Source organism: Brachyhypopomus gauderio, unplaced genomic scaffold (genome assembly GCF_052324685.1).
Source record: "Brachyhypopomus gauderio isolate BG-103 unplaced genomic scaffold, BGAUD_0.2 sc89, whole genome shotgun sequence".
In the NCBI taxonomy this organism is placed as follows: Eukaryota; Metazoa; Chordata; class Actinopteri; order Gymnotiformes; family Hypopomidae; genus Brachyhypopomus; species Brachyhypopomus gauderio.
The window spans coordinates 215,897-242,733 of record NW_027506910.1 but is presented as its reverse complement, the minus strand read 5'-3'; the positions used below and the strand labels follow the sequence as shown (position 1 = coordinate 242,733).

Below are 26,837 nucleotides of genomic sequence, written 5' to 3'. Positions count from 1 at the left end.
AATCACTAGTCATTTAGAAGTCTTTAAACCACAGCGAGCCGTAAATGACCGTGAATTACGGAACATCTCCACCTTGTGGACAAAAAGGAAGCGCAGTTCTTTAACTTTTGTAATAATTTGTGAAGCTATTTTTGTACCCCTCAACAATACATGTATGGTATACAGCATAGGCCATCATTTGGGTTTGGGTAGCGGTCATTTTATGCCAACATTTACCGGCTAGACAAGTTTATGTAAAAGATGATAGTAAAATAAAGTACATAAGTCATAGCTGCCAGCAGTTTATTGATGAGAGCGAGATTGCAATGACAAACGTAGCGTATCCGTTATCAGTGTAAGAGCTGCGTTATTCAAACACAGGCTGCGGAAGGGTGTAAAATAAAACCAAAACAAAGGCACAAAACTTGAACATTCAGCGTCTGTCAGTCAGTCCTCTGTGAAACGGAAGGAGGATTCCCTCCCCACACGGTCACGGTACCACCGCTGATTCTCAAAAGGCACGTGATTCAATTTCCGGAACTAGACAATTAAACAAGCGGCGAGACTCGTTTGTCCAACGTCGGGCTGTGAGACTCATTATGGCGCCCGCCTTCATGTTGCAAGTGTAAAGAAGTGAAGTGAAAGCAAACTGGGTGAATGCGGCATCCAAAACGAGCCTGTACTCAGTCCCACTACAGGACACCCATCGGGTGCGGTCAAAGCCCTTGGTGAGTCACGTGTTGGACAGTAGGGGTCATCACAGCAGTCCTCTGGGGGGGTCTAGAACAAACCCCTGAGGGGCCCTCACCGAGTGGACTGTGCTCAGCTTCCTGGCCTGTCTGAGTATTTTAACAACGTACGAGTGTAAAAGAGGCAGACAGATACAAGACAAGCCTTCATTTCTTTTACAGGCGCTTCAAGCTAGGCCACTTATGTATGAAACTTAAGTTTTTGAAAAACACCTTTTGACTTTCATTCCCTTTTGACAAATGCCAAACCGTGGCAAACGACACACTGTGTGAGCTCTTGAGAAAACGATTAAGGCCTGAGGACGTCATGTCGTATTAAAACACACCTAAGAAAGGCCTCGTCCCACTACATTCAAATCCATGGATATATAAAATGCATGTCAGTTTCTGGGGAAAAATTATTTACAATTCTGCTAATAAATTTGTTTTAAAACAGCCTTTAAAAATTACACAAAACTGGAAACAAAACCCATAGATTTTTGTATTGCATTCAAACTAAACATGTATTTTTATAGGTATACATTCACTAGGAAGTAATACCATCATTTACAAGCTAAATCAAAAACTGATTGCATTCAGTTCACTTCCTTGTTCACACAACATTCGTACTCCGTTTGTTGATTGGCCCGTGTTGGCCGTTAGGAGAAAGACTCAGGACAGAACACCAGCACATGACATGAACATCAACTTATTCCAAAAATAGTTAATTAGATGCTCCTTCATTTGAATTTCTATGATTGACCGTTGGCCCAACCATATTTGTGTATTACAGTAAAACCATGAACAAATATTAGACACTTCAGAGTCTAATATTAGTATACTAGTATACAGAGTATACAGGTCTGATGTGAACATGCCCATGTGATCCATGTAAGACTGACTCCTGTCATGGTTGGATCTTTATGTGGTGTAACTAAGGTTTCTGTGTGGTTAAAAAGCGACTGCAGACTCTGTCCGTTAAATTGTGCATCTCTTTCCTCAAGTTTGTCCTTTCCCGATTGGCTAATACCAAACCTTCATCAGTTTCTTGGATAATGTGCCAAGTGGGTGGAGTCTAACAAAGATTCAGTAATATTTCATAACTGAAAGCGCTATTACACGCTCAAAAGCAAAAGTTCTGAATTCCAATTCAAACGTTTAACTTCATGTAATGTCGGAGTCTGGAAATACAAAGCAATCAGTGCCAAATCTAGCGCTCTCGAGAAATAAACACCGGCGCTTCAAACACTGTTTATATATGCTCGATCAGAAAACGAACAAAACAAAAAAACAGAACAGCTTCAGAAATGCCCACTTCACAGGCTTAGAAAATCAGTTCCCATCATCATAAATCATTATTAGGAAACCCAGCTGGTTCAGCCCCCCCCCCCCCCCCCCCCCACTGCTACACGGGGTGGATGGGGGGGGGGGGGGAGAAAGAGGTGGATGTGCTCATCTGTAAGCATGTCAGAGCAACCAACCAACACCACCCCAAACTCACACATCTCCTGCGTGAGGCATTTCTTGCATTGCTGCAAACTTTTCAGAAAGTTTTTTTTTTAATATATATATATAATAGTAAAATAAAATGCATGATATAGAAAAGTTTCAATATGCCAACCACCACTTTTGGGTTACATTGACAATAAATGTGATGTCTTAAAGAAATGTAGATAAGGGTCTAGGGGACAATCATGCAGTGGGGTTTTTACTCTACAGAAAGAGAGAAGGTGGGAAAAAAAAGAGTTCATTATTTTCTCTCTGTCACATGACCAAAAAAAAAAAAAAAATCCCAGTGTTGGGATTTGGGGGTGAGGGGTGTGTCACGATGCCTTATTTGACGAGCCTCTTGGCTACGTCAGCGTAAGCAATCTCTATCTCCTTGTCGCTGGGGCAGGTGTTGGTGAACTCCTCGTGCGTGTATGCCTCACTCAGGTACTTCCAGATGCCGGTCATGTCTTTGGGGATCTCGAAGCCCCGGTACTTCTTAGCCACCACCTACCAGGGAGAGACGCCGTTAAATAAAATAAACCAAACTAAAGACAGTGTTACAGACGGCCCCCTCAGAGAGACGCGCCGTTACAGACGGGCCCCTCAGAGAGACGCGCCGTTACAGACGGCCCCCTCAGAGAGACGCGCCGTTACAGACGGCCCCCTCAGAGAGACGCGCCGTTACAGACGGCCCCCTCAGAGAGACGCGCCGTTACAGACGGCCCCCTCAGAGAGACGCGCCGTTACAGACGACCCCCTCAGAGAGACGCGCCGTTACAGACGGCCCCCTCAGAGAGACGCGCCGTTACAGACGGCCCCCTCAGAGAGACGCGCCGTTACAGACGGCCCCCTCAGAGAGACGCGTCGTTACAGACGACCCCCTCAGAGAGACGCGCCGTTACAGACGACCCCCTCAGAGAGATTTGTCACACTTCTCCAAATATACGATGAGCTCATCGGTCACCTTGACGATGTGAAGTTTGGGCAGCAGATTACAGTCGGCCAGGGTCATGTTGTCACCGTCCAGAAACTTGCGGCGGGACGCCTTGATGTCGTCCATGCTGTTGTGATCAATCTCGTCAGGCAGTGGTGAACACAGGTACTCATCCAGCTTCTGCAGGGTCTTCAGTAGACCACGCTCAAGAGCTGCAGCGCACACACACACACACACACACACAAACATTCAGACACGGCAGGGCATAACAGGAGCCACACACACATGGTAATAATGTGCATAATGCACATTTTCTCAAAGTTGCCACATGAGGGCGCTATTCTACAAGGTCAGCTCCTCACACATTACCTCCACTAAGGAACATAAAGCGACAACCTATTGGACACAGCAGGGAACATTTAACACGTGGCCTTGCACTGTGGGTCAGAAGTAGGGAGGTTTGCCCAGCACACGTGCTCTCCACGCTCGTCTGTGGTTCGTTAACGCTGCACTCGTGCTAAAGTGAAGAGGGTCAATACCCGAAGACACGGGGCCTAAAGTCCTAAAGTCAGCGTGAGGGCTGGACCCAGTCCAGCATGACGGACTGTCCCGGAATGTCCTGAGCGTGGACCTGGCTGGACTCCCTGGATAGGGGACGCCGGCCTTGTGGCGGTCCCGTGTGGTGTTTGTGTGACGCAGCTCATGAGGTGAGCTGTGAGGTGAGCTGTGGCTGCGTGGTGAGCTGTGGCTGCGTGGTAAGCTGTGAGTTGAGCTGTGGCTGCGTGGTGAGCTATGGCTGCGTGGTGAGCTGTGAGTTGAGCTGTGGCTGCGTGGTGAGCTGTGGCTGCGTGGTGAGCTGTGGCTGCGTGGTGAGCTGTGGCTACGTGGTATATAAATGAAGCAAATGACGAGGCAGGAATAGCCGACCGTATCAACTGCATCAGAGTAAACACGGATGTCCTCAGCACAACAGCTGAGGACACAAAGCCAGAGGGTGGCTACGTGTGTGTGGTGTGAGTGTGTGTGCTTCAAAGAAGCTGAGCATTGCATTTTACTTTGTAAAAAATATGTTAATTCAGTAATTCATTCAATTTATTAATTAAATTCATTTATTCATTGGTTTTTTGATATTCAGTTCGTTGTTTATGGCCCCAAAGGCTAAAAGAGGCTGGTGTGTACATGTGACACATATGTATATGGGCCTGTTTTACACACGCAGCTGCTGAAATGCTAGCCAGGTGCCTCACACTCACGCACGCACGCACGCACACACACTCACCCTCATTGCCGTCAGGTTTGGAGTTCTTGATGTAAGCTGAAAACTTGGCAAATATGTCCATCCCAGCTGTGTTGGACTCTGGATGCCGGGCTCCGAGTTTAGCATACCTGAAGAGGGCGGAGCATTAGTAACACACCTGAACACCTGGGCTGTTCGAAACATTGTTCATCATTATCACAATACTGGCCTTTGCCAGAACTGCTATTGTGGAATACCATAATCAGCAAATGAGGTGCGCACGCACACACACACACACACCCACACTCACTTGGGTGGGCTGAGAACGTCCTCGAGGAACTCCTCGATCTTGTTGACATCAGTTTTCACCTCCCCGTTAAAGGTGATGAACGGTGGGTGTGTTCCAGGGGCCAGGTTCTGAAGATCTGCTGGCTTCCTAACAACATACGCATGACCATCAGCACACCAGCACACTCCCACGTCAACCAACACAGTTAATAACACAGTAATACAGCTAGTAAAACACCACTGACCACCACCAAGTGGCACAGTCTGTCTTGCTGTATCACAAACCCCATGACAAATTAGTCAAAATCACCCACCAAATGTATTATGCCATGTACATATCTTATGTCAAGCCTTTTTTGCATGTTTAAACTGTGTTCCAAATTATTATGCAAAAGGTGTTTAGGAGTGATGAGGTAAGAATTTTTTTGTTTGTCAGTTAAACCCATTACCGGTGATGTGTGTCAGGACTCTTTATATCACTGAAAGCAATTGCAGACACCTGTGCTAATTAGTTTGGCAGGTGTGTCCAATTAAAGGCAAGACTACTTAAGAAGACTGTCTCACATTATTAAGCAGCCTACGTTTTCAGCCACAATGGGAAAGAAAATGGATGTGTGGGCTGCTGAGAAGCAACAAATTGTGAAGTGTTTAGGTCAAGGCATGACTAATCAACATTGCAAAGACACTTCATCGTGATCATCACATAATCAAGAAGTATGTAGCTGATTCAGAGCGCACACATGTGCGTCTTTATAAGGGAAAACTGAGGACTCTATCCAACAGGCAACTACGTCAGGTTAAAAGAGCAGCTGCAATAATGCCTTGTCATAGCAGCAGACATGTTTCAGAAGCTGCTGATGCCTCCAACGTCCCCCGAACAAGAAGATGCAGGTCCTTCAGAGGTTTGCAGCTGTGCGTAAGCCATCCTATTGACCTCCTCTATCCACTACACACGAGCAGAAACGGCTCCAGCGGACCAAACAATACCTGAAGACTGACTTCAGAACTGTTTTGTTCACCGATGAGTGTCGTGCAACGCTCGATGGTCCAGATGGGTGGAGTGGAGGATGGGTGGAGTGGAGGATGGATGGAGGATGGGTGGAGTGGAGGATGGGTGGAGTGGAGGATGGATGGAGGATGGGTGGAGTGGAGGATGGGTGGATGGATGGAGGATGGGTGGAGTGGAGGATAGATGATGGTTGATGGACACCCCATACAAACAAGGCTACAGCGCCATCAAGGAGGAGGTGGTGTTTTGGGCTGGATGGGGAGAGAGATTGTCGGCCCCTTTAGGATCCCTGAAGGTGTAAAGATGACCTCCATAATGTATGTGGAGCAGGGGTCACCAACCTTTTTGAAGTTGGGAGCTACTTCTTGGATACCAATTATTGCGGAGAGCTACCAGAAAGAAAGTTGTTGGGGGGGGGGGCGGCGGCGAACGAAAGTTGTTGAGCGGGGGGGTGGTGGGGGGGGGGGGGGGGGGGGGGGTTATTGGGTTCATGTGCGCATGTCAATTGCTAAGCGGGAAGACCGCTAGCAACCGCGGACAATCGCTAATAGCAGCAAAAACATAAACGATGCAGCGCTTTGGTGCATGGCAATATAGTGAGCTGTTTTTAAAACAAGCCCGCGGGCGACTCATAACGTCCTCGCGGGCGACATGGTGCCCGCGGGCACCACGTTGGTGACCCCTGATGTGGAGTTTCTCAAACTGCACTTCCTGCCATGGTTCAAGAAGAACTACCAGATACCATCCAAAACCTGACATTCAATAGACTCCTTCAGAAACTCCTTTCGAACAAGCGGTCCTATGTGCAAATGTAACATCACCTAGAATAAAGTTTTGACATGAAAACTGTTTGATTTCAGTTTGTAATAACCTGCTAATGCTTAAAATTTCACAGATGACCATTTTTTTGTTCTTTATAAAAATGAAAAGGTTGAAAACTCTGCTGTGCATAATACTGTAATTTGGAACAAGTATTTTGAGTGTTTTTATATAAATACATACTGATATCATTGTCAGGTTTGTTCAAAAACCTTTCAATTGTACTCTAATAGTTGACAAAATTACAATGACTGCAATTCATATAGGTAATTTTGGAAAATCTGAGAAAATATTACTTGCATAATAATTTGGAACACAGTGTATATCATATGAAGGTGTTACAGTAAACAGCTATAACTCCAGTGGAGTCCCACGGTTGGACGGATCTGATCCTGGTGGGAGTTTAGCGATCTGTGTGAAGTGAGCCCGGAAAACTCTGATCTTACCAGCCTGCTTCAGGGCAAACAGGAAATAACCTCAAATCTCTGGCAAAGGCGCAGGAAGCTTGCTTAACCCATGGCAGTATTCAGGAGAGGTGTGTGTTGTGTGTGCAATAGTAGAAGCGTACACAATAAGAAACTCTCATGCGGGCTCCACAACAAAGTTGTGAAGATGGAAAGAAATGAAACATTCTGCACAGAACTGAAGTAAATGATCTAATGAGGGGAAGGAGCCCCTGTGTTTGGAGCTGAAGATATGACAGACAGACATCTGAGGGGCAGTTTGTGTGTGTGTGTGTGTGTGTGTGTGTGTGTGCGCGTGTGTGTGTGTGTGTGTGTGTGTGTGTGTGTGTGTGTGCGCGCGCATCAGGCAGACCTCTTCAGGTCCACCGTGGTGACGTTGAAGACCACACCCTTCAGCCAGAGGATCATGAAGAGACGCTGAGAGAAGGGACAGTTCCCGATGCTCTCGCCATCACTGCCCGCCTGCAACACACACACACACACACACACACACACACACACACACGTCTTCAAAAACCTCATTAATATACCAGCAGGCCTGCATCAATTTTGCTGTTCCCAGAGTAACAGATGAAGGAAGGAGGTGCTGGTGGAGAGGAAGCACCCAACACCCACCCCACACGACACCCACCCTACACCCCCAACACCCACCCTACACCACACCCACCCTACACCCCCAACACCCACCCTACACCACACCCACCCCACACCCCCAACACCCACCCTACACCACACCCACACCACACCCACCCCACACCCCCAACACCCACCCTACACCACACCCACCCTACACCCCCAACACCCACCCTACACCACACCCACCCCACACCACACCCACCCTACACCCCCAACACCCACCCTACACCACACCCCCAACACCCACCCCACACCCACACCCCCAACACCCACCCTACACCACACCCACCCCACACCCCACCCTACACCCCCAACACCCACCCTACACCACACCCACAACACCCACACCACACCCACCCTACACCACACCCCCAACACCCACCCTACACCACACCCACACCCCCAACACCCACCCCACACCCCCAACACCCACCCTACACCCCCAACACCCACCCCACACCCCCAACACCCACCCTACACCACACCCACCCCACACCCCCAACACCCACCCTACACCACACCCACCCCACACCCCCAACACCCACCCTACACCACACCCACCCTACACCCCCAACACCCACCCTACACCACACCCACCCTACACCCCCAACACCCACCCTACACCACACCCACCCCACACCACACCCACCCTACACCCCCAACACCCACCCTACACCACACCCACACCACACCCACACAACACCCCCAACACCCACCCAACACCACATCCACAACACCCACCCCACACCACACCCACCCCACACCCACCCTACACCACACCCACACAGCCTCTGTGGAGGGGTGGGTGGAGGAAGGAGGGGTGGGGGAAGGGTGGAGGGGTGGGGGGAGGGTGGAGGAAGGAGGGGAGGGTGAAGGGTGGAGGAAGGAGGGGTGGGTGAAGGGTGGAGGAAGGAGGGGTGGGTGAAGGGTGGAGGAAGGAGGGGAGGGTGGAGGAAGGAGGGGTGGGGGAAGGGTGGAGGGGTGGGGGGAGGGTGGAGGAAGGAGGGTGGGGGTTGGGTGGAGGGGTCGGAGGCCTTGCTGAGGTTCAACTCCAGCACCTCTGCTTGGCGGCAGAAACAACAGGAAGTGATGTAAGGAAATCTTGAGTGATTGCGTAATGTTAATGTCAAAACAATTATTACCATAACCAATATTGTTCATGATAAAGTTCAGCTACAAAATGTCATCCAATCATGTACCAGTTACTACGCACTTCATTGAACAATGTAGCATCCTGGTTGTTGTTTACAGGTTCTCTGCACATGGTCTAAACTCTGAATCAGTTTATGAAGTACTGATAACCACTATATGGTCAAGAGAAGCTTCCTGTGCTCATTTTTGGTGATAATTACCCAACCCCACCTAATCAAGTACTCGTTTCATAAATATCAACTTAGCAGCCATATCCATTTTCTGTTATGCTGTGCTGAGAGACAATAACACAGAGATATCAGCAAATCCCTTTTACTTCTCCCATGGCTTACACACACACACACACACACACACACACACACACACACACTTAACCTTGACATGGAACGATAAAATAGAAATGACTGACAACACTTCCTGTCCTCTCTGCCACACTTCTGTGCTCACTAGTGTGTGCACGTCTGCTTAGTGCTGTAAGATGTACAGACACATTGTCCTGCAGTCTGTCACATCCAGCATGTTCAGTAAGGAAGGTGGCCATGTTGGCTCAGTGCCCCACTCATCTAAATGGGAGACATTAAGAATGTTCTAGAATGTTCTCTCTCTCTCTCGCACGCTGTCGCAGTCTATAGTTCACACAAACACACACTTTCCACCCCAGCAGCGACTACAAGCACACTCAACATTGACATGTTTGAACTACAGGGACTGGGGTGTGTGTGTGTGTGTGGTGAGAGTGAAAGAGAGAAACATGCGAGTACTGTGTAGAGAAAGAATACTGTCTGTCCTGATCACACACACAGGCGATAAGGACTGGGGTTATTGCAACATTTCAAGGTTCATTTGTATATAAATCACCTTGCGAAATTTCCTGCGATTTTGCTAAGGCCAAACAGAACTGTGGTCCACGCAGAGTGCGTGAATGTTACTTGGAGGAGGTGATTGTAAAGAGAACGTGACTGCCGTTAGAAAAGATCACGACCGGTGACTCCAGGCTAACTGAAAGGCTAACTAAAGCTAACGGAAAAATTTCACCCACGTTATCAGCAACGTGCTGTAATAATTCATCATCTCTCACTCAGCTCAGACCAAAAAGCTGACAGACGCTGCAGCAGGAATTTCACCATCATCGCTGATAACTGTGACTGAGAACAGGGGGGAAGTGAGGGGTTCTGTTCGGAGCGGGGTTCGTCGGAGCGGGGCTGTTCGGAGCGGGGTTCGTAGGAGCGGGGTACGTAGGAGCGGGGTACGTAGGAGCGGGGTACGTAGGAGCGGGGCACGTAGGAGCGGGGCACGTAGGAGCTATTCCACAACACAGCCCAGCACCAGACATGGAACCAGCTCATTATACCCATTTTAACCTAACATACCCATTTTAACCCAACATACCCATTTTAAACTCACTAAACTCTTCCTAAAGAGCCGACGACATGAAGCACATGTGCTGTACACATGAACTCCAGCACGTGCCAACAGGGACTGGTCCAGGCTGACGTAGGCTGCCGCTGACGGCACTCGGTCATGTTTCAGAAGCTCATATGTTTGCGTTACGTCAGAGGCCTTACACACTCCCCCGTCCCTTCTCTCTGGCATCGCCCTCTGGCTGCAAGGCCAACGGGCACCGGCTCGCCCAACCCAACCAAACCAGGACAACTGCTTCCAAGGCAACTGTTTCCACAGCGACGTGCATCCAATGGTCTTTACAACGGCAAAAAGTATGGGACTGAACAAACGGACCGTGCGGTGTCAAAGGGCCTAGGAGTGCAGGGGAGAGTGGAGAGACACCGGGGCATTCTTCCACACCCCCCTCCACCCCCAACTGCCCCAACTACCCTCACCCTCCACCCCTCCAACACCATCCTACCCACTACCTCCACCCCATACATGACTGCCATGCAGACAGCCTCCATCTCATTAACCGTGTCAGTTCGCACTTGATGGTTTTAATGAGTTTTGCTTTTCTCTGTCTCTGACTCTCACTTTCTGTCTGTGTGTGTGCGTGCGTGTGTGTGTGTGTGTGTGTGTGTGTGTGTGTTTGTGTGTACGTACCTCCACCCCCCCTTTCTTGTGTCTCTGTAGCGAGGGGGTGAGAATGAGTCACTGGATGCTTTTACTTAGGGCTGGTCAAACTGACTGAGACCAAGCGCTTCCTGTGAGACAGCTGGCTGCACTCAAAAGTGCACGCACGCTCACACACACACACTCACGCACGCTCACACACGGCTAGCATGGTCTATGTGTTCTGGGTCTAAAACTTTTGCTGAGTCACTTAACAGTAGTAAAAGGGAAAAAAAACAACGTCAAAAGGAGACATGAGTAACTGAAGCACACAGACGTCCCCACACAGCAGAGCCACTAAGTATGTGTGGTGAGTGTTCACCCACAGATCAGAGTGGGGTTCACAGGTCAACCAGACTTCTGTACTAGACTGCAGCTCAACGTCCAGCTTTAGGTAACAGCAGTACATCTGTGTGGTCTGGACGGCGGCCGAGAGCTGCTCTGAAGAGCCGCGTGACGCACGTAGACACCCTGCAGCTCTGCACACTGTGCCCTGCAATAAGGCGCCATTACAAAACAATTACGTTAGGCACAGCGCAGTCACGAGTGTGGCCCTTTATGGCACCAGGGCTGGGCTGTAAAGGTGAGAGGTCACCGAACACGGGTCGTAACGGTGAGAGGGAGGCGGCTAGCCAGCTCAGCCTGATGACTGGAGCCGGTGGTTCTGCCCTCCCGTCTCAATCTGTTCTCCCAATAGTCTCAATCTGTTCTCCCAATAGTCTCAATCTGTTCTCCCAATAGTCTCAATCTGTTCTCCCAATAGTCTCAATCTGTTCTCCCAATAGTCTCAATCTGTTCTCCCAAAAGTCTCAATCTGTTCTCCCAAAAGTCTCTCAGAGAAAGAGACAAATGCCATAGTCACACTTCCTGGAAAAGGCTCCCTCACACACACAAACACGGCCATCTGGAAGAGTATACTTTACACACACACACACACACACACACACACACACACACACACACACACACACACACACACACACACACACACACACACACACACACACACACACACAGAACTTTTGTTCAGTACTTCTGAAAACATGCTATTCATTCCGAAAACAAGAGTTCCAACTGAGAGGAACAGATCTCACAAATGGTTTATTTAGTTACCTAGCTTGTTTAATTTTATTTCTTGCTTTTATTTGCTGTAAGATTTATTATTTTGTCTTTTGCTTTGGATGCCAAAATATAAAAAACGAGAGAGGAGGGGTGGGGGTAGAGATTATTTTTAGGGCTGTGTGCACCTTATATGGCAAAAACCTGAGCAACATGGGGTTCTCTCACAGTCCCAAAATAACCAGCACAGCTGGCAGGAGGAGGAGGACTGGAGCAGAGTGTCTCCTGGACCCGACACCTCCACCTGGGTGAGGACAGTGTCTCCTGGACCCCGACACCTCCACCTGGGTGAGGACAGTGTCTCCTGGACCCCGACACCTCCACCTGGGTGAGGACAGTGTCTCCTGGACCCCGACACCTCCACCTGGGTGAGGACAGTGTCTGGACCCCGACACCTCCACCTGGGTGAGGACAGTGTCTGGACCCCGACACCTCCACCTGGGTGAGGACAGTGTCTGGACCCCGACACCTCCACCTGGGTGAGGACAGTGTCTGGACCCCGACACCTCCACCTGGGTGAGGACAGTGTCTGGACCCCGACACCTCCACCTGGGTGAGGACAGTGTCTCCTGGACCCCGACACCTCCACCTGGGTGAGGACAGTGTCTCCTGGACCCCGACACCTCCACATGGGTGAGGACAGTGTCTCCTGGACCCCGACACCTCCACATGGGTGAGGACAGTGTCTCCTGGACCCCGACACCTCCACATGGGTGAGGACAGTGTCTCCTGGACCCCGACACCTCCACCTGGGTGAGGACAGTGTCTCCTGGACCCCGACACCTCCACCTGGGTGAGGACAGTGTCTCCTGGACCCCGACACCTCCACACGGGTGAGGACAGTGTCTCCTGGACCCCGACACCTCCACACGGGTGAGGACAGTGTCTCCTGGACCCCGACACCTCCACCTGGGTGAGGACAGTGTCTCCTGGACCCCGACACCTCCACATGGGTGAGGACAGTGTCTGGACCCCGACACCTCCACCTGGGTGAGGACAGTGTCTCCTGGACCCAGACACCTCCACCTGGGTGAGGACAGTGTCTCCTGGACCCAGACACCTCCACACGGGTGAGGACAGTGTCTCCTGGACCCAGACACCTCCACACGGGTGAGGACAGTGTCTCCTGGACCCAGACACCTCCACACGGGTGAGGACAGTGTCTCCTGGACCCCGACACCTCCACACGGGTGAGGACAGTGTCGTCTGGACCCCGACACCTCCACACGGGTGAGGACAGTGTCTGGACCCCGACACCTCCACATGGGTGAGGACAGTGTCTGGACCCCGACACCTCCACATGGGTGAGGACAGTGTCTGGACCCCGACACCTCCACCTGGGTGATGACAGTGTCTCCTGGACCCAGACACCTCCACCTGGGTGAGGACAGTGTCTCCTGGACCCAGACACCTCCACACGGGTGAGGACAGTGTCTCCTGGACCCAGACACCTCCACACGGGTGAGGACAGTGTCTCCTGGACCCCGACACCTCCACACGGGTGAGGACAGTGTCTCCTGGACCCAGACACCTCCACCTGGGTGAGGACAGTGTCTCCTGGACCCCGACACCTCCACCTGGGTGAGGACAGTGTCTGGACCCCGACACCTCCACCTGGGTGAGGACAGTGTCTGGACCCCGACACCTCCACCTGGGTGAGGACAGTGTCTGGACCCCGACACCTCCACATGGGTGAGGACAGTGTCTGGACCCCGACACCTCCACCTGGGTGAGGACAGTGTCTCCTGGACCCCGACACCTCCACCTGGGTGAGGACAGTGTCTCCTGGACCCAGACACCTCCACACGGGTGAGGACAGTGTCTCCTGGACCCCGACACCTCCACCTGGGTGAGGACGGTGTCTGGACCCCGACACCTCCACATAGGTGAGGACAGTGTCTGGACCCCGACACCTCCACCTGGGTGAGGACAGTGTCTCCTGGACCCCGACACCTCCACCTGGGTGAGGACAGTGTCTCCTGGACCCCGACACCTCCACATGGGTGAGGACAGTGTCTCCTGGACCCCGACACCTCCACATGGGTGAGGACAGTGTCTCCTGGACCCCGACACCTCCACCTGGGTGAGGACAGTGTCTCCTGGACCCCAACACCTCCACCTGGGTGAGGACAGTGTCTCCTGCACCCAGACACCTCCACACGGGTGAGGACAGTGTCTCCTGGACCCAGACACCTCCACACGGGTGAGGACAGTGTCTCCTGGACCCAGACACCTCCACACGGGTGAGGACAGTGTCTCCTGGACCCAGACACCTCCTGGACCCCGACACCTCCCCATGGGTGAGGACAATGTCTCCTGGACCCCAACACCTCCACCTGGGTGAGGACAGTGTCTCCTGGACCCTGACACCTCCACACAGGTGAGGACAGTGTCTCCTGGACCCTGACACCTCCACACAGGTGAGGACAGTGTCTCCTGGACCCAGACACCTCCACACAGGTGAGGACAGTGTCTCCTGGACCCAGACACCTCCACACAGGTGAGGACAGTGTCTCCTGGACCCAGACACCTCCACGCGGGTGAGGACAGTGTCTCCTGGACCCAGACACCTCCACGCGGGTGAGGACAGTGTCTCCTGGACCCAGACACCTCCACGCGGGTGAGGACAGTGTCTCCTGGACCCAGACACCTCCAGACGGGTGAGGACAGTGTCTCCTGGACCCAGACACCTCCTGGACCCCGACACCTCCCCATGGGTGAGGACAGTGTCTCCTGGACCCTGACACCTCCACACAGGTGAGGACAGTGTCTCCTGGACCCCGACACCTCCACACGGGTGAGGACAGTGTCTCCTGGACCCCGACACCTCCACACGGGTGAGGACAGTGTCTCCTGGACCCCGACACCTCCACACGGGTGAGGACAGTGTCTCCTGGACCCCGACACCTCCACGCGGGTGAGGACAGTGTCTCCTGGACCCCGACACCTCCACGCGGGTGAGGACAGTGTCTCCTGGACCCCGACACCTCCACGCGGGTGAGGACAGTGTCTCCTGGACCCAGACACCTCCACGCGGGTGAGGACAGTGTCTCCTGGACCCAGACACCTCCACGCGGGTGAGGACAGTGTCTCCTGGACCCAGACACCTCCACGCGGGTGAGGACAGTGTCTCCTGGACCCAGACACCTCCACGCGGGTGAGGACAGTGTCTCCTGGACCCAGACACCTCCACGCGGGTGAGGACAGTGTCTCCTGGACCCAGACACCTCCAGACGGGTGAGGACAGTGTCTCCTGGACCCAGACACCTCCAGACGGGTGAGGACAGTGTCTCCTGGACCCAGACACCTCCAGACGGGTGAGGACAGTGTCTCCTGGACCCAGACACCTCCACACGGGTGAGGACAGTGTCTCCTGGACCCAGACACCTCCACACGGGTGAGGACAGTGTCTCCTAGGTCCTGACCACATGGGTGAGGACAGTGTCTCCTTGACCCTGACACCTCCACATGGGTGAGGACAGTGTCTCCTAGGTCCTGACCACAGGGGTGAGCAGAGTCTAGAACACGACACTAGAACACCAACACATTTACACTAAATGGTAGGATCTAGAAATTTTAAACAGGCAATGAAAGGGCAGAAATTCATGAATATGGATGACAGAATGTGTGACAATGAGTCAGTGGAGAATCAAATTTAAATTCACTTCAATCAACTAAGCCAAGTGATACAGGCAGGTGTGTGTGTGTGTGTGTGTGTGTGTGTGTGTTTCAGTATAGAGCACATTGTCTTTCAGTGAGTTTTACAAACAAGCAATTCGCACATGCACTAACTTAGGCAAATTAAAGTCCTAAACTCTTTTGTTGGAATGCGCATGCGCACACACACTCACACTCACACTCACTTGTTCTCTTAGCTGTCTGCTGGAGATACTGAGTCAGACACAGCTGCTCTAGTGTGTGTGCATTTTGCTAAAAAAAGACCAAGAGGGCGTGTGTGCTCATGGAATCTACATCGTTTCACACGTACCTCATACAGCGGACCTGAATGAAGAGACCCAGCTGTACGAGACAAACTACCATCTGCCGAGTCACTCGTGTTCACATTCAGCTGAAAACCCCGACCGCCTGGGCGCCCGCACGACCCCCCCCCCCAGGACGAGTGCTCAGCTGGGCAAGCGCCCACGTCTCCAGCAGTCTAACGCGCTAATGACGCTACCAGCTAGTACAGGAACGAACTCAGCCTTTAATTTGTGCGCTTGAATGTATCACCACTGAGCGTTGAAGAGCAGTGTTCCTGCCAGTGTGTGGCACAGTGGCTGCAGCTGTGTGTGGGCGTGTGTTTGGGTTGTTGGGGAAGGGCTGGTCTGAAGTGCAGGCTAAATTTAGCGCATCAACTGCCAAATGTTTCAGAACGGCTCTCGATCGGGAATAGGCTGATCTTTACACCACAACAATTTCACCGTTACCCAATAAGGACAAGAGGGGAGCGAGGGAAAGACAGAGGGAGAGAGAGAGAGAGAGGGAGGAAAGGAAAGACAAGAAAGGAGTGTCCCCTGATCTTGAGGGACGCCCCCAACAACAGATATGTGTCGCAGTGAGTCAGAAACAGTGTTAGCCTTAGTTTCCAAAGTTCGTGTGTTTGTGTGTGTGACGCAAGTACGGTCACGGTCCAGTGATGTGTCTTTAATGAGGTGTGTGTGTGTGTGTGTGTGTGTGTGTGTGTGTGTGTGTGTGTGTGTGTGTGTGTGTGTGTGTGTGTGAGTAATAGGCTACGACTGTCAATACATAACAAAGAGGTGTAGAAGTCACACCTGCATGCTGACTGAGGTCGGCTGTCCCCCCCAGAACAGATAAACATTCACAGAACTTAGCAGACCCTCTTATCTACAGCAACGTACTGTTTATTAGTACCATGTAGCAGCCTCAACCCCATGAGCCTGGTGTTGCCAGCATCCCTTTACCTGCCCCAGCCTTCTGCCCCAGCAGCCTTCATGGGTGGCCTTTCAGATACACGCTCCAGCTTTAGGGCACCATGGGGCTTCCTCTGAGCGGGAGGGACGGACCCATATCAGCGTAGCGGCCGTTTAGCGTTTGAGACGTTGAGTCTATGAGAACGCAGCGTCTGTGAATGCTCTGGCAAAAATAGGCCGTGACTAGCAGGGATCTGCCCAGAGGTGGACACGGTGAGGGGTGGTGTGGAGGTGGGACAGAGTGACTCCTGGAGCTCCACCCAAACGGGGAGGCTACACCCAAACCCAGTCTGCACACTCTCCAAACAAGGCTGACAGAATATGGTGGGAACAAGTCCATGAAGGTGCCCTCACGTGGTCAGACATGGTGATAATAGCACGTCCCAGACAAGATGGCTCATCGGCACACGCAACATTCCTCCCTTGTGTCCAACACACGCACGCACAAGTGACCCCGCCTGACCTAGAACATTCTGCTATGAGACCAGCTGAACAAACATTAAGATTGTTGTTGAAAACCAACAAGACCCCCCCCCCCCCCAATGTGTGAATTCCCTCACATACAAAGCCAGACACAGAAAGAGAGTCAAAGATGTCCTACAAGGAGACGACGTCCTGATACATTATATGGGACACGCAGCTCAACCTTTTATCAAGTCTCCGCCCATTCATCAAGAATGCACAGGGAGGCGTGGCGTGTGAGCTGGGCCCCGCCCAAAACTCCACCCCCTGCAGGATGCGCCCCCTTCTGACTACGTTGCTATTGTGTACACATCAGGCAAATAAACGGGAGGCCAAGGCGACAGCACCGTAATTACACCGGGTCTCTGTGATCCAGTCCCTGCCAGAACCCCAGCAGGAGCGTCGTGAACAGAGCTGGAGCTCTGATTATACAGCAGTTACGTCTCGGAGACTAAATAAAAAACACAACAGTCGTCACTTCTACTGGGGGTTTAAGGACGCACGCACGCACGCACGCACGCACGCACGCACGCACGCACGCACACAGCCTCAGACGTGCGAGTTTAGTCCCAAATATCCAAGATCTAAGGTACTATGGGCCTCAGTAGGTTATATGGGCTATGCCTATCCAATGTGTGAAGGTAAGAGAGTGTGTGAGTGTGTATACCAGTCTGAAGAAATGGAGTGTCTTTCTCCTTAAATCCACACTGACATACGACCCTGAGCCACAGAAACCTGGCTGTGCTGTGAAGGTACCGCAGAGTCTGAAGGTCTTGCGGCTCTGCAATGTTTCACCGAGACGGGGAGGGACAGATCACGGACACAGCAGGCTGCTCACCTGCAGATCACAAGACTGTGTTACACAAACACAGCCAACGGGCTGAAGCCACTGGTCATGAGAGCGCGCGGGTGAGGTGAAGCGTCCCACAGATATTGTCCTTCCACACAGGGCAGAGTCCCCGGTCTCGGGTCAACATCTTACAATGTGCAGAATATTCAGAAAAGGTCCTGCAAAGACGGGCTGTTTGTTTCAAAGACCGTTTATAGCTGGGCGGACACGTGGCCCCGCGCCGCTCTGGGCGGACACGTGGCCCGCGCCGCTCTGGGCGGACACGTGGCCCGCGCCGCTCTGCTGTCCTTCCAAAATGACGGACGTGAGCAGCACAAAGGAACAAAGCTGCCCAGTCAGTCAGAAGGTCGGTGGAGTGGTAAAGGTCAACACAGAGTGACTCAGAGCAGAGCCCAGTCGGCCTAATGAACCCTCTACTGATACTGCTGAACTTCACTCCCTCTTCCTCAACTCCCACCTCCCTCCCTCCCTCCCTCCCTCCCTCCCCCACCCCTCTCTCCCACTGCTCCTTCTCTCCTTCCCTCCCCATCTCGCTCAGCATTTCATTCTCCCCTGTATGCCAGTTGTCCCCTCCACCCATTTCTTACACCCCCACCCTCTCTCCATCTCCCCCTTACATTCTTTCTCTCTCTCTCTGATGCTTTTCATTCATCTCTCAGCTCCACATTCGACTGAATCCACCCCACTCACTCTTTAAAGTTCATTTCCTGTCACTGGCTTCACAAGAAATGCCTCATTACAGATGAGATTCCAGAGAGAGAGAGAGGGAGAGAGAGAGAGAGAGAGAGAGAGAGAGAGAGAGAGAGAGAGAGGAGAGAGAGAGAGGGAGAGAGAGAGAGGGAGAGAGAGAGAGAGAGAGAGAGAGGGAGAGAGAGAGGGAGAGAGAGAGAGCGACAGAGAGAGCGACTGAGAGAGAGCGACTGAGAGAGAGCGACTGAGAGAGAGCGACTGAGAGAGAGCGACTGAGAGAGAGCGACTGAGAGAGAGCGACTGAGAGAGAGCGACTGAGAGAGAGCGACTGAGAGAGAGCGACTGAGAGAGAGCGACTGAGAGAGAGCGACTGAGAGAGAGCGACTGAGAGAGAGCGACAGAGAGAGAGCGACAGAGAGAGAGACTGAGAGAGAGACTGAGAGAGAGAGACTGAGAGAGAGAACAACCAAGCTGAACAGGGACTCTAACTCCTTCCCCTCAAGACCCTGCCACACACCCGCTGACAGGCCATGGCGATAAGAACATGACGTAGGCCTCTTTCCCCACCCAGAGCAACACAAGATCAGGAACGTATCTGGAGGAAAAAATAACATTCAGAAACCATTCCCACCCACCCCACCCCAAACACCAGGACTCATTTGAGCAGAATAAAGAGTGTTGGTTTGTGTTTGGGACAGTTAAATTGCTAACACAACATCAATATCAAAGAGCATCATGTGGGCACTAAATATTGTTACTAAACAAAAGACCCAGAGGACCAGTTTGATGAGAACAGACATTTGCATAGAGGCAGTGATGGAACAAGCCCAGAGCACAAAAGCTCAAACCACAAAGCTGATGAAAAACCCTCATCAACTCTATTCATAGCAACAGTTGCAACCAAAGCCTGCAAACTGTAAGTGCGGACAGCGTAACTTTAGCACACGTCTGTACCATCCACACCTGCACACGGCTTTCACAACGTGACTCTCAGACTCAAAATCAAAGAGCTCAAACTAAGGACAGAAGGCTTAGGTGTGAGACGAGTGGAGACCAGGGAGAGACATCTGGAGACCATCTCCCCAGAGGCACAGCCACCACGGCTCAACTTGGAAGTACAGAACACGGAAAGTGGGGATGGGGGGAGAGAGAGAGAAAGAATGTGTGTGTGTTTATATTTCAAATATTTAAAGACAGACTGCTCTGGGACAGTGAGCACATCTTAAAGATTCAGAGGGCCTAGTCACTCTCGGTCACCCATACACACACACACACACACACACACACACAGACACACACAGACACACACACACAGACACACACACACAGACCACACACACACACACACACACACACACACACACAGACACACACACAGACACACACACACACACACACACACAGACACACACACAGACACACACACACACACACACACACAGACACAGACACACACACACAGACACACACACAACCCCTCTGTCTTACCTCCACTGTAAGACAATAACGCCCACAGTCTGCATCAGTCCTCCTCTCTTGGAACAGGGTTAGGGTCAGAGTGGCGAGGGAGACTTCTTTCTCCAGAACACACTTCACTCTCTTACAGCCACACAGCCAGGGCGGGTCATGACACACCACCGAATAACTGGTACCATGAACACACTTTTCCTGAGTGTCTCAGCAGTATCCGCCACATTTCGACACTGGCCAAAGCCGTACCGTCAAATATTACGTCTCAACCGTTCAGCTCAGACACAACTGAGAAAAAACCAAGAACTGTGATCGATAATGTACATCGTGAAAGATTATCACAATATATAATAATAATAATAATAATAATACATTAGCCTGTTGTTCACCCCTAGTTACACAGGACATAACCAGTAGCTACCGAGGGCTTAAAACAGCAAGCACTGTGTGATAACAGTTAAAAGTCTACATATCACTGTTCAACCGAGGTGACCCTATTCAATATTACATTTACTAATGCTAAATTATAGTCTGAGATTAAATATGAGGTTATTTAATGCACCAGAGGAAAGAGATCAAAACGCACATGTGAAAGAGGCGTTATGATGATACTGTAATCATACAGGGCTTCATTGGTTGGGGAATATTGGTCTATTTCAGTTCAGTAGTAATGAACGCACAGCTGCAGGTATCCAGACTACGGCAGATTAGTTATGGAGCCAAGCCTCTGAGGCACTGTGGCGTCACCTTTATTGACATATTCAAATTAGCTCTCCATAAGTAAACATTTAAGTAAATATTTGACTACATATTTAAAGCTAGTTTCTTATTTAAATGATCACACATAGACCAAAACATTTTGGTGCGATAATTCTATAAATAAAAGAACGTTTTTTTTATTGACACACCCTGAAGGACTAGCATCCCAACCTCAGCGGCACACGTGAGGACACGGCCACGTGTGCTTCCTATAGGCTGGCGTGCTAACAAAGAAGAGCCAGGCCGCCTTGAGAGAGAGAGAGAGAGACTCAATGGAGGTTTCGGGTCACGTCTTAATTATGCAGACGTGATTAACAAACACGTGATTAACCAAGCCCATGTTTAGAAGCAGGCGTTTAGGTGGACCAGGTAACCACAGAGGTAAGACGGTGGGAGCCTGCTTCAAGAGAAAAGACTCCAGATACCTCCCTAAATCTGACCTGGGGCTCCATGACATGCTCGGACGTTGACATTTTGGTCAACTTCGCTGTTGGACGCAGTCATCGAGGTTTAACAAAAATCACCCTGACCTTTCAGCTACACTGTGCTTGTCCATCAGATGCAATTTCGTTACTTTAAATAGAACATTTTAGAGATCTCCATTTATAATTCATGTGTAAGATTTAACGCTTTTACACAAATTACTTAAAACTCAGCAGGGTAAAAGACTGGTCCGTTTGAAGACTGCCAAAGCTAATCTGGCATGAAAGGTTGCCAGCAGTATGATTTCTGTTACTGTCAAAGCGTTAATCTTAGGTTAGCCAGACACAGACCTACTGAGCACAAGCCAGCCCTGTGACTCCAACAATAATTAATTCAAAGGGCCAATCACACAGGAGCATGCGTTACGGCCCCGCCCCGTCACCCTAGATCAATAAAGACGCCTCTTCAATCGCCTGTCTCTCAGAGAAGTAAACAATGCAGTTGTCATGGTGACTTGGCCAGGCAGTCAGAAGCGTCCTCCTGACCGTGCAAGTCAGCAACACTTGAGCCGCTCTTTGCCCTGGGGGGTGCGCGTGCGCACACACACACACACACACACACACACACACACACACACACACACACACACACACACACACACACACACACACACACACACACACACACACACACACACACACACACACACACACACACACACACACATCAGAGGAGAGCAGGAGCTAGACGCCACACCGGGCTGTATTCCAGAACTCATTCCAGAACTCATTCCAGAGCTCAGTTTCACCCACCACTGACACAGTCTCACTTCTCGTCCCAGGCTACACGTGACTTCTGAACAGCGAGACTCGGGTCACGTGGCACAGTCTGGGTCGACGGCCACGGACCGGAGAAATCTGCGATCACAAAGCATGCTCGAGAAGAAAAGCGTAGCACCCGGCAGCCGATCCTGAACCTGCTCAAACCGAGCAGCGCTGCAGGGAGTCAGGTGGTCTCCGCTAGCCCCGCCTATCTGCCCGCATTATCGTCTGTTTCCAGGGGCAAGGTTTGCGTGGTTTCCACAGCAACGGGCCAGCCTGCCCCTGCAGTCTGAGTAGCGGCGGGGTCTGCGGCCGAACTGCAGCGGGAACAAAAGCACTCAAGGCCAGCGGCCAGAGACAGACAAAGCCGAACGCACGCGTGCAAAAGACAGATATACAGAGAGAGAGAACTGTGATCACCGTTACAGTTCCACCAGAGCAGATGGTTCCACCAGAGCAGATGTGTAAACACAGAACCGGTATTCTCTGTACACAAACAGAGCGGAGACAAAGGCACAAAGAGAAGATAAGCTGAAATCCTTCAGTATGACGGCTGCTTCCTGATCCTGGACAATTAACCACAACGCAGTGACTACACTGTAGGGAAGTCATTCCCATGTTATATATTTGGCTCGTTGAGCTTACGCAGCTTCCTCAAAAAAAAAAAAAAAAAAAGCAAGCAAAGCATATCGTCAAAGAAACATGGTGACCCACGACCTCCTGTGTACGTGGTTTTCAGACCAATGTAACCAAGCTCGCAGGAACGGCCTTTCGGACCAACCTGTCTGCAAAACAGCAAGCAGGAGAGACAGCATGAGGAGACCGCAGGCCACGCCCATGCCCCGCCCCACGCCCAGTAAAGGGTCATCCCAGGAAACCGGGGAGAACTCTACCTGGGTGGAGAGACTAGCCTCCCCTCCCAGTGCTGCTGTACAGATCAGGATCGGCGGTTCTAGGGCATCACCAAGTCAGCTGACTGGTCAACGGGCTGGTCTTCTCCAGGCTGTGACCAAGCAGGGAAACCTCTAGCAAGCAACGTGGCATCTGAACACCCTTGCTCCGGGTGAGGGGGGTGGGGGGGGGGGGGGGGGGGGGGGGGGGGGGGGGGGGGGGGGGGGGGGGGGGGGGGGGGGGGGGGGGGGGGCTAGCCACCACTCTAACTTTCAAAGCGGTCAACTCTGCACGGCTGAACCTCAATTAAAACGCCCTCCCAAACACCACGCTCACGCACCCAGCTCTCTGTGCCAGTGTGAAGACATCAGAGAGGAACAGTGGTTGAGATTACATCACCGCATGATTACATTACCCGCTCCTCCTGACATGTGCACGTCTCACGCGTTTCCCCCCATTCATTCAGCCTCCTTTACCTCCCCCTCCATGTGCCCCCTGACCCAACACCCCCCCCACTTTTCTCCCTTTAGACATTTTCCCCCGCTCTTCAAAGTGCCATGTCCCTGAAAAGCAAGACAAAAGCTGGAACACTCTGTGAGTGCCAGTTCAAGGATCTAAGAGTCTTCTCAAAGTTTCCATTATAACCAGGTATGAACAGTTAAATATTAATTATCCATATTTAATATGGGTGAATTAGTCATACTAAGTGACTCATACTGAAATACAATAATGTCCCAACAGAGCCAATTTCTCAATAGATCCCTAAACAATAAGGCACATCCCTATTTCTGTGCGTAATGTGTAACAGGCTCTGTAAATCCGCCCGAAGACACAGATAATTACTGCGACTTGTGATCGTCTGCTGACCCATTTCGTGCGTTAAAATGTTTATTTCTTTTACAGTACGGAGTAGCGCTTACGCGAACCGTTGGGCCTGCGTGTTAAAGGACGAAACAGGAGACCCGAGACAGACCCACGTCCCACCGTCCAGTTTCGCTCGCAGTACATTGGACCTCTTCATTCTCAGAAGTGGGCCAGAACTTTCCTCCCCAGTCTACACCCTTGAGCAGGCGGATATCCTGCTGTATCACTCCGGTTATATTAACTAAATAGCCGGCGTTACCTCACCCACCCCTTTATTAACACCGTTACGTCTCTTTTCCCCCTTCTTTAATATAAGCCCTCTTTAAGAGACACATAATATCGTGTCCTGATGAAGGGACACTAAGTGTCCGAGGACATTCACACTGAAGTCCTGTCAGGACGGAGCCAGCACCCCGCCCTTCTTATTCCAGCCGCCCGACGTCTACTAACCACATGGCCCACCGTGGGACGTTACTTCCAATTTCATCATTCACTTTTCCCGTCGTGTGTAGCGACACAATAAAACGGTTCAGACGGTCGTGTTCACGGACCGCAGCTGAAACACTTATTCTCGTATAACGGTGAAACTGGGGCCACCGACGGGGCGCAGCGCTACAAAGACGCCGACGGTGTTACAGTCCTGTGTCCAAACGAGTCGCTCCAGCCTGCCTCAAAACTGCCCAAGTCTCTTAATATAACGTTTATCACCAATAAAACGACACTAATAAAACGCTTTTCTTCATATTAGTGAAAATACAACGCAGTTAACGCATATTTCTTCTCGGGCTAACTGCGCGCTAAAACCCCTTTCAAAAACAATTGTTACTCACCTTCACGAAAAGCTCAATAACCGGTTCGTTGTCTCCCCGACCGTTCTGGGGTACCGAGAACGACATCCCCAACTTTCTGTTTTAAGCAGATATGTCCAAGAAAACGGGTCTCGGGAGTCCTCGCCAGACGGAAACTTTTCCACCAGCCCGCGTTACGACAGCCCCTTTTCCACGGAGGAGTCGCTTCTCCGACGGGTTTCCCAGAGCTGCAGGCACACCGCGATGTTCTCACCGGAGTGTGTTGGGGGAACAACAGCTTCCTAACCAGCCTTGATTTATCTGAACTATATATATATTTTTTTTTTGCAAGGACGGGGTTAGTACATTGGAAAAGCTGGGCAGAGGCACAACCCCTTCTATCCTAGTCTACTTGGGATGGCGCGGCGAGGTAGGAGGAAAAAGCAACAGGAATATTTAAAGCTGTGATGTCATCCGATGGAGAAACAAAAAAGTGGGCTGGATTAGAAGAGGATGGATTAGGAGAGGATGGGAGAGACTGGAAGAGGCTGGATTGGGAGAGACTGAGAGAGACTGGATTAGGAGAGACTGGGAGAGGCTGGATTGGGAGAAGCTGGATTAGGAGGCTAGATTAGGAGAGACTGGGAGAGGCTGGATTGGGAGAAGCTGGATTAGTTGGCTAGATAGACTGGGAGAGGATGGAGGATGAATCCGCATCACTCATATCCTTAAAGAAATTCTGAGTTATTTCTATTTTTTATATCGTACAACTAATGTTTATCTTGTCGTAGATTAATTTTTTTATTGTTATTGTACCTAGAAAGAAATGTAGGACCTCGATGATCCATGATCAACTGTAACAGTATAATAATCATAACATTTAAAATGATCCATAACTAATCTTCGCATAGTTTTGAGTTTGAGTTCAGATAATCATTTGTCTTCTTATTTCAACAAACATGTGCGTAATTTCTTGGTCGCTGAGTTTTATAATTAGAGGAAACACGGAAGGTAGTGGCGGATCTGGTTTATGAGTTCTATTGACCGTCAAAATCAACTAGAACAAATTAAACCGTCGCAAACTGCTAGACACTTGTCTCATGGCCAGATTAAGCCATTTACAACCAGAACAATAATAGTTCACTCACATTACCAACTTGGTGATCAAATCATATTTTCATCTTAATGTGATTTGTGAAAATGCGTTTTTTTGATCGTTGTTTAGACACACAAATAGGCTATCATCTTCTTAGATTAAACCACATTTGCTGCACTTTGACTGGGTTCACACCGTTCAACTCCGATTCGGATTTATCTTGGTATGCGGTCCTAGATCAGACTCATATCCGATTCGTGACCCATGCAACTTGAATGAGGACAGATTGGCTTTCATGTGGCTTTGTTGTCGTCGCCCAGAAAAGGAGGAGCGCAACATTTGTGGCCACATTACTTGCAAAAAAAAAAAAACAAAAGCTGGCCGTCTGGCTATTGTGTTCCGCCTTCTCTACCTGATCATGAACAGATGACGGACTGCTCGCCGCCCTTCAAAGCCAACAGCGTCCATTTTGCCCGTTTTAATAAACATCTCACAAATTGGACATTTTTTGCTGCAGGTGGTAACGCAGTCCGGTGCGCATGTGTGTCGGCATGGACGTAATTTTGATTTCAAAAATGGGGGGGACATGGATTCGTCGCTATTAAAATATTTGGTTTTAACCGTAAAAACTGGGGGGGACCAAAACCGGCTTTTGAAAAAGTGTGGGGGGCATGTCCCCCCCGTCCCCCCCCCCCCAAAATTACGTCCGTGCGTGTCGGACAGGCGCGTTTACTTTATGGACATGGGTCACTTGTAATTATGAATGAAATTTGGTGTGATTAAAAAAAAAAACCCTGAAACTTAGCAAAGTGACTTATAATGTGAACATAGCCATTCCGTTTCATATTCTCGTAGAGAATTTTACTCATTGACTTTCA

General features: G+C 50.7%; 1 protein-coding gene across 2 annotated transcripts; it reads right to left on the bottom strand.

The window, feature by feature from the left end:
* Positions 1-265: 265 nt before the first annotated feature.
* clic4 (chloride intracellular channel 4) lies at positions 266-25,297 on the bottom strand. Of its 2 annotated transcripts, none has more exons than XM_076992116.1 (6): positions 24,906-25,297; positions 7,302-7,411; positions 4,680-4,805; positions 4,412-4,518; positions 3,163-3,344; positions 266-2,705 (listed from the first exon to the last, which is right to left on the bottom strand). In XM_076992116.1, exons 1-6 carry the CDS (start codon positions 24,969-24,971, stop codon positions 2,541-2,543), a joined length of 756 nt encoding a protein of 251 aa, XP_076848231.1. In that variant the 5' UTR covers positions 24,972-25,297; the 3' UTR covers positions 266-2,540. The 2 variants fall into 2 exon arrangements, with proteins under 2 accessions (XP_076848231.1, XP_076848232.1); XM_076992117.1 differs by lacking the exon at positions 24,906-25,297 and adding an exon at positions 15,903-16,137.
* Positions 25,298-26,837: the final 1,540 nt, after the last annotated feature.